The sequence below is a fragment of the Lissotriton helveticus genome, chromosome 9 (genome assembly GCF_964261635.1).
Source record: "Lissotriton helveticus chromosome 9, aLisHel1.1, whole genome shotgun sequence".
Taxonomy (NCBI): Eukaryota; Metazoa; Chordata; class Amphibia; order Caudata; family Salamandridae; genus Lissotriton; species Lissotriton helveticus.
The window spans coordinates 958,963,936-958,977,363 of record NC_136070.1 but is presented as its reverse complement, the minus strand read 5'-3'; the positions used below and the strand labels follow the sequence as shown (position 1 = coordinate 958,977,363).

The 13,428-nt window shown below is 49.4% G+C and overlaps 1 protein-coding gene across 1 annotated transcript in view; it reads left to right on the top strand.

Annotated features, from left to right (window-relative positions):
• RBM5 (RNA binding motif protein 5) overlaps nucleotides 1-13,428 on the top strand; it is a 277,566-nt gene that overhangs the window by 144,711 nt on the left and 119,427 nt on the right. Inside the window, exons 14-15 of the mRNA XM_078661241.1 lie at nucleotides 4,752-4,815; nucleotides 5,116-5,186. Coding sequence (XP_078517367.1) covers nucleotides 4,752-4,815; nucleotides 5,116-5,186 — 135 coding nt within the window. The remainder of the gene's footprint in view (nucleotides 1-4,751; nucleotides 4,816-5,115; nucleotides 5,187-13,428) is intronic.

Here is a 13,428-nt window from a genome sequence, read left to right as displayed (position 1 = left end):
AAGAGGAGGAGAAAGATGACGACCAGAGGACCTTTCAGAGCTCGTCATACTCGGACACACAGGACCTAGAGTGGCAGGACCTCGAAGCCGAAAGCCCAGAAGAGGGAGCGGACACATATCCGGCGAGGCCCTCGCCGCCCGACGACATTGGACTTTACAATGAAGTCGTCAAGAACGCAGCAGAGCGTTCAAAGTAAAACTCGAGGAGGAACAGCCGAAGTATTTCCTCGTGGAAACACTGCTCCCAATACAAACTAGGAGCCAGTACCTGCCAATGCTCAAAAGCATCAAAGGACAAGGGAGAGAGGCCTTCAAAGAGCCTATGACTTGTAAACCTGTCACACCCAGGACGGAGAAGTACAAGCACTCCCCCCAAGGACCCACCCTACATCCAGGGAACGGTCACTGCAGACTCCATCATTGCGGCAACAGCAAGGAAAAGGGCCAATGTCCCGACAACGTCAGTACCACCTCCAGACAAGGAGAGCATAAGGATGGACCTGACCGGGAGAAAGATCGAGAGGAATGCCGCAACACACTGGCGCATGGCTAATTCCAACGCTCTGCTGAACAGACACCAACACCAGATCCTGGACGACCTGGGCCACTTAGTCAAACACCTCCTACAGGAATACCAGCGAAGAGCTACGCACCTGGTAGAGATGGGGAAGAACGTGGCAAATTCTTGCCTAAAAACAGCACTGGACGGTGCAGACACAGCCAGCAGACTTATGATGCTGGGCATCGCGGAAAGGAGAAAACCCTGGCTCAGAATATCAGGCTTTAAACCGGAGGTGCAACACAACCTCCTGAATACCCCGTTCAACGGCAAAACACTGTTCAGAGCACCAGTGGACGACAAGCTCACCCAGCTGAAAAAGGACAACGACACCGCAAGACCCATGGGGGCCTTGAAATTCAGAGAAACAAAGAGAGGAACCCCGTCACGGAGACCAAACGGGAGAGGGGTAACCAGCCGGGAACGTCGCACCAGACCTTTCACCAGTCACACCAGGGCGACACCCAGACACAACAAGGCCAGCAAAAACAACACTGGCAATACCGACAGGGGGGCCAGTCCTTTCGCGGGAAGGGGAATGGCCGGGGAAACAGAAGAGGTGGACAACAACCCACCTCCAAGTGACTCTGCCACACTACTAGTGCACACCCTTTCAAAAACTCCGGGGGTGGAGCACAGATACCACAAAGAGGAGTGGCTTGGACTAAACATGCAAGAGCACGTAACACCGGTGGGAGGAAGACTGAACCTGTTCTTCCAGGAGTGGAAGAAAATAACTACAAACAGATGGATTCTCAACACCATACAGTACGGATACTGCATAGAGTTGGAAAAAACACCACCAAACAGAAAACCAAAAAGAGCACTAACAAAGAAGAAACTAGAGCTACTTCAAAGGGAAGCACAAGAACTCCTGCAGAAGGAGGCTATTGCACTTGTACCTTCCAGAGAAAGGAACAAGGGGGTGTACTCCACGTACTTCCTGGTACCAAAGGTAGACGAAACAATGAGACCCAACCTGGACCCAAGGTTCCTCAACAAATCCATAAAACCCAAAAATTAAAAATGACTTCCCTGCAAGAGGTCCTTCCACAGATACAAGGCGGGGACTTCATGGTCACCATAGACTTCAAAGATGCCTACCTGCCCATCCCCATGAACTAAGACCTAGTGTTGGTAGACAGTCGCGCATACAACTCTCTGCAGTGGTGGAATCCACAAAACCTTTCCAAGGGGCGACTGTTCCAAGAGCCAGTTCCACAAGTAGTATTGACAGCGGACGCATCACTGACAGGTTGGGGAGCCCACCTACATCAATACACAGTCCAGGGACTCTGGACAGCCAAGCAAAAGACACTGCATATCAACCACCTAGAGTTGCTAGCAGTTTTTCTGCCACTGAAAGCGTTCCAAAAACACCTATACAACAAGGCGGTGTTGATCCGGACGGACAACATGACAGCCATGTATTCCATCCAGAAACAGGGAGGGACTCACTCTACAGCTTTCTCACCTAGCGCAGAGCATATGGAGGTGGGCAATTCAAAAGAACATCTCTCTCCTAGCACAACACCTGCCAGGGAAAGACAATCAAATAGCAAATCTGTTAAGCAGACACAGCCAACAGATACACGAATGGGAGATTCATCCTCAAGCTCTCTAACCATTCTTCCAAGAATGGGGGCATCCAGAAATAGATTCGTTTGCCACAAACGAAAACTCCAAATGCCAGTACTTTGCCGCCAGGTTCCCACATCCGTTGTCACAAGGCAATGCGATATGGATGAACTGGTAAGGCAGATTTGCGTACGCTTTTCCACCAGCCCCACTGATTCCGCTAGTGGCACGCAAACTACGTCCGCAGTCTCTGACACTGATCCTGGTTGCTCCAACGTGGGCCAGACAACCATGGTACACAACATTCCTAGAACTCTCCGTGGTTCCACACCAAAGACTGCGTCTATCGCCACATCTCCTAACTCGGAACCATGGAGAAATCAGGCACCCAGATCCAAATCAACTGAACATAGCGATCTGGCTCCTGAAGTCTTAGAATTTGGATATCTCAATTTGCCTCCTGATTGTATGAACATTATCAAAGAGGCAAGACGCCCAACCACTAGAGCATGCTATGCAGCCAAATGGAAAAGATTTGTAATTTATTGCAACAATAACCAAATCAATCCATTAGACGCTCATACACAAAACATTATCTGTTACCTGTTGCATCTTCAAAGATGCAATCTAGCATACTCTTCAATAAGACTTCATCTTGCAGCTATAGCAGCTTACCTACAAAACAGACAACACCTGTCTCTGTTCAGAGTTCCAGCAATCAAGGCTTTCAAGGAAGGGCTTAAAAGAATAATCCCTCCCAAACATCCACCTTCACCGGTCTGGAACCTAAATATAGTACTTACCAGACTTATGGGACCTCCTTTTGAACCACTCCATTCATGTGAACTGCAATTTCTAACATGGAAGGTGGCTTTTTTAATCGCCATCACTCCACTCAGACGAGTAAGTGAGTTACAGGCTTTAACTATTCAGGAACCTTACATGCAAATAAGGTGGTACTACGTACTAACCCTAAATGTATGCATCTCTAAGTCAGGAAAAGCTAGATGGATAGTTAAATGCATCCAAATATGCTACCACAAAGCTAAACACATTTTAACAGTACCCCCAAGAGCACACTCCACGTGCAAAATGGGGGCATCCATGGCTTTCCTGGGAAACATTCCACTAGAAGACATCTGTAAGGCAGCCACATGGTCTACAGTACACACTTTCACCAAACACTATTGTGTAGATGTGCAAGCAAAGCAGCAAGCTGCTGTAGGCCAAGCTGTCCTCAAAACTCTTTTTCAAACTGCTGCAGCTGGGACAGGCGTCCACCGCTAGAGGAGGTACTGCTATACAGTCTATGCAAAGATATGAATTCAGCAGCCCACATGCCTCGAACGGAAAATTGGCATGTAGGGCTGCTGACATTCATATCGCCCATCCGCCTCCCCGGGGCCTGTCGCAGCTGCAGGGTTTTCTTTGCATGGCCATCTTTACTCTGCTATACTCCATCTTTGCCACAATGGCGAAAAACAATCTAAGGATGGAGTGGATGCCCATGCGCACTGTAATCCAAGGGAGGAGTCGCCTATCTCGTGATACTGCCAAGACTCTTCCAAAACAAAGTGCAATCATCCGGACCCAACACTAGGCGGCGATCTATGCAAAGATATGAATGTCAGCAGCCCTACATGCCAAGAACAGATGCATACTGGTAAGTAGCATTTTCCTTTTCCCAGCCCTAGATAAACAGTTTTGACATCATATATGCATTAAAGTTCCCCAGTCTAAGGTTTTTCCCAATTCTGGGACTGTTTGAGGCATCTTTGTAGCCCTTACGGTTTCAGGGATATTTCCTGTTGAAGCCACAGTTAAGTCTAACTCTTAAGTGTTTAGTGTACGTTTGGCACTGGTGCCACCATTGACTGTTTTGGATGGTTAACACTGAAAAATGTTGACAAATAGTTAAATACCAAAATAAAGCCATGAAATGTAAAGGCACGCTTGGGTAACTTTGGGAATCAGACTATTCGTCCTTCAACTGGTTCCTGGTATTCTGTTAACCAGCAAGTGTACTTAATCAGACACTGTTGACTATATACCAGGACTTTCAGAAGTGGGATCGCTTTGGGCTCTGCAGACAGTTGTGGTGTTTGTTTAGTTTGTGGGTTTTTACAAAGGTTGTTTTTAGGGGTGACCCCTTTTATCCGATCCGTCGGACCCTCTCCACTATACCAGAGTGCTACCTATAGAAGAACTGTGTCTTGTCCTCACTCTAGTTTTATTGGATAGTTTCCCTCTAGACTCCCACCTGAAAATGGAAGTATTTTTCCAGTGCACCAGCAAGAAGGCAGAGATGTGCGGTGCATGGTAATATGTACTGTGTAACATTTTGTGATTGTTCAACTGTTTTTGTTTGTAGTGTGGCAAGGGCTAGTTGTACAATTGAAAACAGATGGACGTAGAGTTGTCTGATTTAGACATTACTGTCTTGTTCACAAACTAGTTGCTTAATGGGCTCATTGCATAATCTGCTAACAGTTAACCACTGTCGGCAGATGGCATTTCATTAGCTTATTCTGGAAATTATTCATTGTGGTGTCATTTGTTCTCCTGTGGTTTTTGTACTGAAATATAACTATTTAAAGGACTCTTACTTTTGCAGTACTCTCAGGATGGCCAGCAATATTATCAAGCTGATGGGGAGGCAAGCACATCTACTGGAATAGGTACTGTTATATTGTAGTACAACATTTGGACTATTTATTTGAATCACTTGGCCCTTGAGCAGAGGATCGCTCTCATTTAGCCATAACATAGTGCTAAAGACACAGTGTACTCCAGATGTTTGAGTTAAATCTTCCATTGTAGCAAATAATATTAGTGAACCCTATATGCTATTCATGCTTGTTTTGTGTTAACTGATAACCATTATTAGAACCATTGTTTGTATATTGTGATGCTTGTAGAATATTGCTCTTGTTTTTGTCATGTGTAATGTAATTTTTCATAATTTACTAATTGTGCAGGTTCATCAACCGTTACCTCTACAGTTGTTGTTTCTCAAAGTCCCCAGCTGTACAACCAGCCCAGCTCCCCGGTAATTGGATTTCTTCTTGATTATTTTTTCGTTAAATATAATTGAACAGTCTAGTCTGCAGATGCATTCTAGTGCATTCAATTGCTTCTGGTAACTGACAAGTAATTTTATTTCCATGTTCTTAAAATGACAATATAAATGTCAAATATGGTGATTGTGTATGAACTGCATACTTAAGTGGTATGGCCCACTTGGCCCTGTTCGAGGTGGTGACAATCCGGCCCAATGCCACAAGGAATTCTGCCAACCGGGTCTGCGAGGGGAGTGGCCGTTTTGCATCGTGAATCTTTCTGGATTCACTATGCCGTGCATATTCCGCAATCTGGTGGTTGGGTCCGGAATCTTAGTCTTTGTAGCCCAGGTGGAAGCTTCCACCCTTGGGCGCCATCTTCAGATTCTTTTTTCCGCCGTTGGGTCTGGATCGTCGCGTGAAGCTCCAGAATTTTTGAAGGAGAAAAGGAGAGGAATAAGCGAATTTCTTCAGGAAAAAACTCTAAGACCAGGAGAAGATCATCAGAGCCGGGACGACGAAGGAGAGGAACCTCGAGATCTTCGACGTCCGGAGAATGCGCACACAGGGGGCCCCCTGAGCGCAGTAATGGACAACACACCATTTAAATTCTGCCGTAATTGCCACCACAAGTACGCGCAGAGAGACCAGCACCCGGTCTGCAACATCTGTCTGCCTATCGACCACGGGAGCAAGGACTGCAACGCCTGCTCAGTCTTCACGCCGAAGACGCTGAGGATTCGGGAAAAACAGAGGATAGCTCACCACACGATGCAGGGCAAGTGCAAGGCCCTGTCTCTGTACGACCTGGGCCTCTCCACCGACGACAAGGACAACCTCGCCGAAGGTCCAGATGTCTCCACGATCTCAGAGACCGATAAGAAACCGTCAGACAAGGTAGGAGAGTCTACGACCCCGAAACCCTCGACAGGGTCTCAAACCGGAGGCTGACTCTCAAATCAGAGTCTAGAACCTCGAAGGGAGCACCGGCGTCGAAATCTTCGACGACAGAAGCTGCGGTTCCCAAAAAACAGCCCAGCGGATCCTTCGAGAAGGACTCCCAGACGGCAAAGACCAGTGAAAAACAAAGGTCATCGAATTAAGCTCCCGAAAAGGGATCCTCTAATTCGAAGGAGAAGGAGCCAAGAGCCGCTTCGACGTCGACGGGACCGTCTAAGAGGGCGGCCGAAACGCTCGACGCCGAGCAGGCCGCACAGATGGAGATAAAGAAAAGAAGGCTTGAGGCCGAGATGGAATACATCATCCAGAGGAAGAAGGACTTCGAAGACAAAATGAAAAGCTTCAGGATCCCCTCGAAGCCCACAACGGTCCTCGAAGAGATAGAAGAACACGAGGAGTTCGACGCCGAAGAGCCGCCAAATACTTTGGAGCAGGGAGAAGAGGAGGACCTCCATTACACAGGGTGATTATGGGGAACCGCGTTCGAACTTCGACTCGGGATCCTCGACAGCTCAGGACCAGGATTGGCAGGACATAGAGTCCGAAAACCCAGAGGAGGCCGTGGAGACATACCCCTCGAGGCCTTCGCCGCCAGATGACATTGGGGCCTACTATGAGGTCGTCAAGAAGGCTGCAGCCGCTTATGAGTCAAACTGGAGGAGGAGAAGGCTAAGGCAGATTTCCTGCTGGAAACCTTGCTCCCCGCACAGACAAAAAGCCACTTCCTGCCCATGCTGAAGAGTGTTATGGCACAGGGCAAGGAGGCGTTCAAAGAACCAGCTACCTGCAGGTCAGTCACGCCAAGGACGGAGGAAAAAGTACAAGTTCTCCTCCCAGGACCCCCCTTACATCCAGGGGATAGTTTCAGCAGACTCAATTATAGCCGCAACGGCCAGAAGAAGGGCCAACGTCCCAACATCTGGGCCACCACCTGACAAGGAAAGCAGGAGGATGGACCTTACAGGCAGAAAAATTGAGAGAAACGCAGCAATGCACTGGAGGATGGCAAACTCCAACGCCCTTCTCAACAGGCACCAGTACCAGCATTGGGACGAAATGGGCCAATTGCTCAAGCACCTCCCAGAGGAACACCAGCAGAGCCGCTCACCTCGTGGAAGAGGGGAAAAGCATCGCAAACTCGTGCCTGAAGACAGCCTTGGACGGGGCAGAAACATCCAGCAGGCTGATGGCTATAGGAATCACAGAGAGAAGGCAAGCCTGGCTTAGGATCTCAGGCTTCAAGGCAGAGGTTCAAAACAACATTCTGAACACACCTTTCAATGGGGAAACACTGTTCGGAGCCACAGTTGATGAGAAACTCACCCAACTGAAGAGACGAGACGGCAAGGTCCATGGGGGGCCCTGCAATTCAGGGGGATGAGAAGAGGCACTCCTACCCGGAGGCCGAACAGAAGGGGTGGAACCCAGCAAAGACAACCACACCAGGCGTTCCACCAGGGTCAACAGAGTGACAACCAAGGTCACCAGGGCCAGCAGAAGCAAAACTGGAACTACCAGAACAGGGGCCAGTCCTTTCGCGGGAGAGGGAACGGACGGGGCAAGAGAAGGAGAGGCGGTGAACAACCCCCCTCTAAGTGATTTCACACAGGAAAAGGTGCTCACCCACTCATACCCTCCGAGGGAAGAGCACGGAAAAGCAAAGAGGAGAGGGCTACACGGACAAGACACAAAGGAACATGTAACACCAGTAGGAGGCAGGTTGAGATTTTCCTCCGAGAATGGAGGAAAATAACCACAGACAAGTGGATACTCAACATCATACAGTTCGGATACTGCATAGAGTTGGAAAGGAGACCACCTAACAGAAAGCCAAAGAAAAGAGCACTCTGGAAGGGAGCTGCAATTGCTCGTAGAGGAAGCTCAAGAACTCCTCCTCAAAGAGGCCATCTAACCAGTCCCATTCAAAGAACGGAACAGGGGAGTGTACTCAAGCTACTTCCTGGTGCCAAAAGTGGACGAAAGCCTAAGACCCATCCTGGATCTACGGTTCCTAAACAAATATGTAAAGACTCAAAAATTCAAGATGACGTCCCTACAAGAGGTCATCCCACAGATAAAGCCCGGGGACTTCTTGTCCACCATAGACCTCAAAGATGCGTACCTGCACATCCCCCATGAATAGGCAGCACAAGCACATGCTAAGATTCACAGTAAACCAGGATCACTACCAATTCACAACCCTGGCACTCGGTCTAAAGTCCGCACCAAGGGTATTCACCAAATGCCTCGCAGCAGTGGCCGCACATCTGCGAAGAGAGGGGATACACATGTACCCCTACCTCGACGACTGGCTCGTAAAGGCAAGCTCTTACAGGACATGCCAAGATCATGCTTAACAGGTCACAAGAACGCTAGCAAGCCTGGGATTCTCCATACACTGGGGAAAATGCTTGATGGAACCGGAGCAAGTGAAGATCTTCCTGGGAGCTCCAATCAACACCGTCCAATGCAGGGTTTTACCCAGCGAGAAGAGGACACTCAGCCTACTGAGGGAGAAACGTCACTACCAGAAGGGGCGAGCTCTGACAGTGAGGACAGTGAGCAAGATCTTGGGAATGATGGCGTCCTGCATACACCGTGTCCCCAATGTATGCCTGCAGATGAGACCACTCCAAGAGTGGCTGCAACAGCAATGGTCACACGCTACAGGAAGTTGGGAGGATCTAGTGGTTGTAACGCACAAAGTGCAGGAAGAAATAAAGTGGTGGACCAAAGAAAGGATAACGATAGGGAAGCCACCGGACCCAACAGTGACCATCACCACAGACGCATCCCAGAAGGGATTACACATTAACAAGCTCAGTGAGGGGTCTATGGAGCCCAGGGGATGCGGTCAAACACATCAAATACCTGGAGCTGAAAACAGTGTTGCTTGACCTCAAAGCCTTTCAGAAACAACTGTTCAACCAGAAGGTGCAGATACAGACAACACCACAACAATGTTTTACGTCAACAAGCGGGGAACACAATCATTCCCTCTGTCAAGCTTGGCGCAGGAGATCTGGAGATGGGCTATACCACTCAAAATAGACCTGCTGGCCATACACCTACCAGGGAAGGACAATGTAGAAGCAGATTGGCTCAGCAGGCAAACTTCAGCTATCCACGAGTGGGAACTCAACATACAGGAAACGGAGAGACTATTCAGAAGGTGGGGCACTCCGACAATGGACCTGTTTGCAATACGCCAGAATGCAAAATGCCAGTACTTTGCATCCAGACAACCAGAGGCACTATCCCAAGGGAATGCCCTATGGATAAGCTGGTCAAAAACATTTGCCTACGCTTTTCCCCTGATACCACTGATTCCCAGGGTTCTCAACAAATGCATGACGAGCAACATGACGCTCATCCTGGTGGCACCACAATAGGCCAGGCAGACCTGGTACTCACAGATAATGGAGATGGCACAGGGTCCACCCCACAAGTTCTCAAAAAGAAAAGACCTACTCTCCATGGAAAACGGAGAAGTTATACACCCAGAGCCGGAGGACCTCAGCCGATCAGCTTGGCTCCTGAGGACTTAGAGTTCGCACATCTGAAACTACCAGAGAGCACCCTATGGGTGCTGCGAGAGGCAAGGAGGCCCAGCACACACAAGTGCTATGGGGAAAAACTGAAAAGATTCACTCAATGGTGCTGCAAGAAGAAACTCCAGAGAAAGCTGATTAAGGAATCAACAGTGCTAAGATACCTCAGGCACCTAATAAGAGCCAAGCTAAGCTCATCCTCGCTGAGGGTACACCTGGCAGCGATTGTGGCATACACAAGAGGAGAAACGGAGAAGCTTCTCTACATCTCCAGTAGTAAAAAGATTCCTGGAAGGGGCTAAGAGAATAGCCCACCAAAAAGGATGCCGCCGCCGGCTTGGAACCTGAATGTGGTACTGACAGAGCTCATGAAAGCACCTTTCGAACCCATCCACAAGGCATCACTGCAAATGCTGACGATGAAAGCGGCCTTTCTGGTAGCTATCACCTCGCTACGTAGGGTGAGCGAACTACAGGTACTAACACTGCAGGAACCCTACATCCATATACACAGTGACAGGGTCGTGATGAGAACAGACCCGCACTTCATGCCAAAGGTGGTGTCAAGGTTCCACATGAATCAGAGTATTCAGATTCCTAGCTTCTTCCAGAACCCCTTGTGAGAAGTTGGCCTGATATATAATGTTCACTATTCTAGTGAGCACTCTGTATCAGTCCAAACAACCCTTATTGATGATTGGTTGTAAGTCAACCTTATAGACCAGCTATCCTAGTAGCATGGATACGAGCAGTCTAAGGCTAAGACTCTAGAGGGCGTGTTCAGCCAGCTGTTTTACCATCACATTACCCCTTGAAAACCAAGTGAAAGGACACCACACAAGTTGTTATCAAAAATGAAGTGTATTTATTTATAACAAGTCTACCCTGGCTCTTTATGAGACAGGGAGCTAAGCACACAACAAAACTCTTAAAGAATTACTGAAAGTCGCACAATTTACACAAATGCCCGAGGGGCACGAAAAACCATATACACAAGAAGTGGAATGCGAAGTTACTAGCAGGTAAGTAATACTTTTCTAGACTGTAGAAACGCTAGGCCTACAATGCTGAAACCTTAGATTAGAAGCAGGAGGCCTAGGGACGCCGTGTGCAGAGTGGGAACTCTCACGCGTAATGCGGGAACAAGTCTATGGATACTAGTACTTCACAAAGTTACTGTTCTCGGGCGAACCCGACTAGGTGGGTCGAAAACAAGGGTGGATCCGAACACTTAGGGTGTTGGACTATGCTGGAGCACCGGAGTACTCAGTTTACCTAGCCCAGGGGCTGCGGCTGCATAGGGTTCAAGTTGCGTCGGAAACCCTCGTTGAAGATCCAGGAGCCTGAAGAAAGAAGTTGCTGGCAGGCGGCCAGTGAAGGAGTTCGTGGTGATCCAAGCCTGGATCAGGGAAGAAGAAACCTGTAAGCAGAGGGGACCAAGTTCTGAATCACTAGCCAGTGATTTAGGTGGGCACCAGGATGGCACCGGACGAAGTCACCTCGACCAGGTGAGTGGGCGCTGCTGGGCTCTGCAGTCTCTCGGACCAGGAGGCGTTGTCGGCGACCAGGATGGAGGTGCGAGCTGTCCGACGAAGGTACTTGCTGTCGACGTCGCTGGACCCAGGGTTGGGCAACAAGTCTTGGCAAATGCAAGGCCCACGCGGTGGACCTAAAATGGCGTCTTGAGTGGACCAGGAGGGTCCAGTGTACTTCTCTGAAGGAGGGAAGCAAGGGCCAGTCTGGAGCAACCAGACCAGCGGTGTTTGTCGTTAGAGTTCGTCGTCAGAGGGTCACTAGCCAACGGGCAAGTGACCTGGACAACGCGGTGAGCAGTAAAAAGCAGAAGGGCCCCACGCAGATCTCGTGGATGCAGGGGAGCTGAACTTCGGTGCTGGAGCTGCTCAGGGTCGGGGCTTCTCTTACCCCAAAGCACTTAGTCGAGGGTCACTCGGTGGTCGTGCTGGACAAGCGTCGTGCAGTTCTGAAGATGGCCGGTCCCTCGAGGTCTCGTCGCACCCACGGATCACAGCTGGGCTGATGATGTAGGTTGAGGTCAGAGGTGCCAGGGAAGCCGGTTCTCGTCGTGCTGGAGCAGTCTTGATCCGGAGGAGAGACTGGCAACAAACCGCGATGCTTGGTTGGTGCCTGCTGCTGCAGGGTGACTACTCCTTAGTCACAAGGGAGAAATCTTGGGAAGAGTCTTGAGTTCTTCGTGTAGAAGGTCGGTTCAGGATTCAAAGATTGATCTAATTTGGAAGGGGGCCAGTTCCTACCTTTATCCTGCAAAAAGGGGCTGGCACGTGACTAAGTCCTGCCCTATGGGTGGGACTAGGAGGGGGGTGGTTACACCCCTCTCCTTTGGCGGGCTTTCCCCAGATCAGGGGCTGGAGTGCCCCTGGAACTGGTTCCAGCCGGCCTATGCACAGTGAGCACCGGGGTGCCACTTGCAGTCACCTTCCTCTAAAGCCCTGCCTACCTAGGATACACAAAATCCTGTCTGGGACGGTGCTGGCACCGCCCCTGGCAGGAAACCCTTTGTCCTTGCCTCCTGGGCTGGGAGGACTCCCAGCAGCAGGAGGGCAGACTTGTGTCTCGGTGGCAGCATCCATTTTGTGGAGCTAAGGCTCTGTCTAACTTTACCCGGGGTTACAGGTTACATACATATCGTGTCCCTCTAGAAGGGTGGAATGCTAACCCCGTCGCCAGAATTGGCGAGGGGTTAGTATTCCAATTCGTATGACACCTTACTCGACATGTTTTGATAAAGCGATACCAGAGTTGGCATATAACCGCGAGGATTATAATGCACTTAAGAGTATATGGTATGCGTTATCATGGAACAGCTATTAGGACTTGGTTCCGCAAGCTGCAAACTGGCTCAGCTCATGCCAGAGCACCATTTCACATTATTCCATGCACTCTGCCTTCAGGATTGTTAAGGCCTGCCATAGGAGTGACTGATAGGAATATATGTGTCCATTTTAGGGTTAGATATAGGAATACTATAACTAAAGCAAAGGGTGATTACACCACCTTGCCCCAGCTGTCGTGCAGCCAGTTGTGTCAGATTTGGATGGCCAGCCAGGGGTGGCATAATACATGCTGCAGCCCCTGGTAGGCCCTGGGTACACCTATGCCCTGGGCACCTAAGGTACTCTGTACAGGGACTGATAAGGTGACTCAGTATCCAATTAGATATGTACCTAAGGTACATGGAATCCATTTTACAGAGAGAGCAGTAGGCCTGGGGTCCTGAATAGCAGGGCCCCAGGTCAACTAAGTCAGAAAACCAGCAAAACACCAGGCAAAAAGTTGGGGGCAACCATAGTCAGGGATCTACCTTCCTACACCCCTCGACAAGCGCTGAGAGGGCGCGCCACACTCTAAACGCAAAAAGGGCAGTGATGCACTACATTGAAAGGACGAAGGAACACAGGAAGACAAAACAGTTCTTAGTATCCTTCGCAAACAGTTACATGGGTAAACCAGTAACTAAGAACACCATAGCTCGATGGATCGCACAAACTATACAATTCTGCCACAAGCAAGCGGGGCAGGAGCTAACAGGAGGGGCACAGGCCCACTCCACCAGGAAGAAAGGAGCAACAATTGCCTTTCTGGCCAACACACCAATTCAGGACATATGCCTGGCGGCAACATGGGCTTCAGTGCACACGTTCACTAAGCACTATTGCGTGGATGTACAGATGAACAAGGAAGC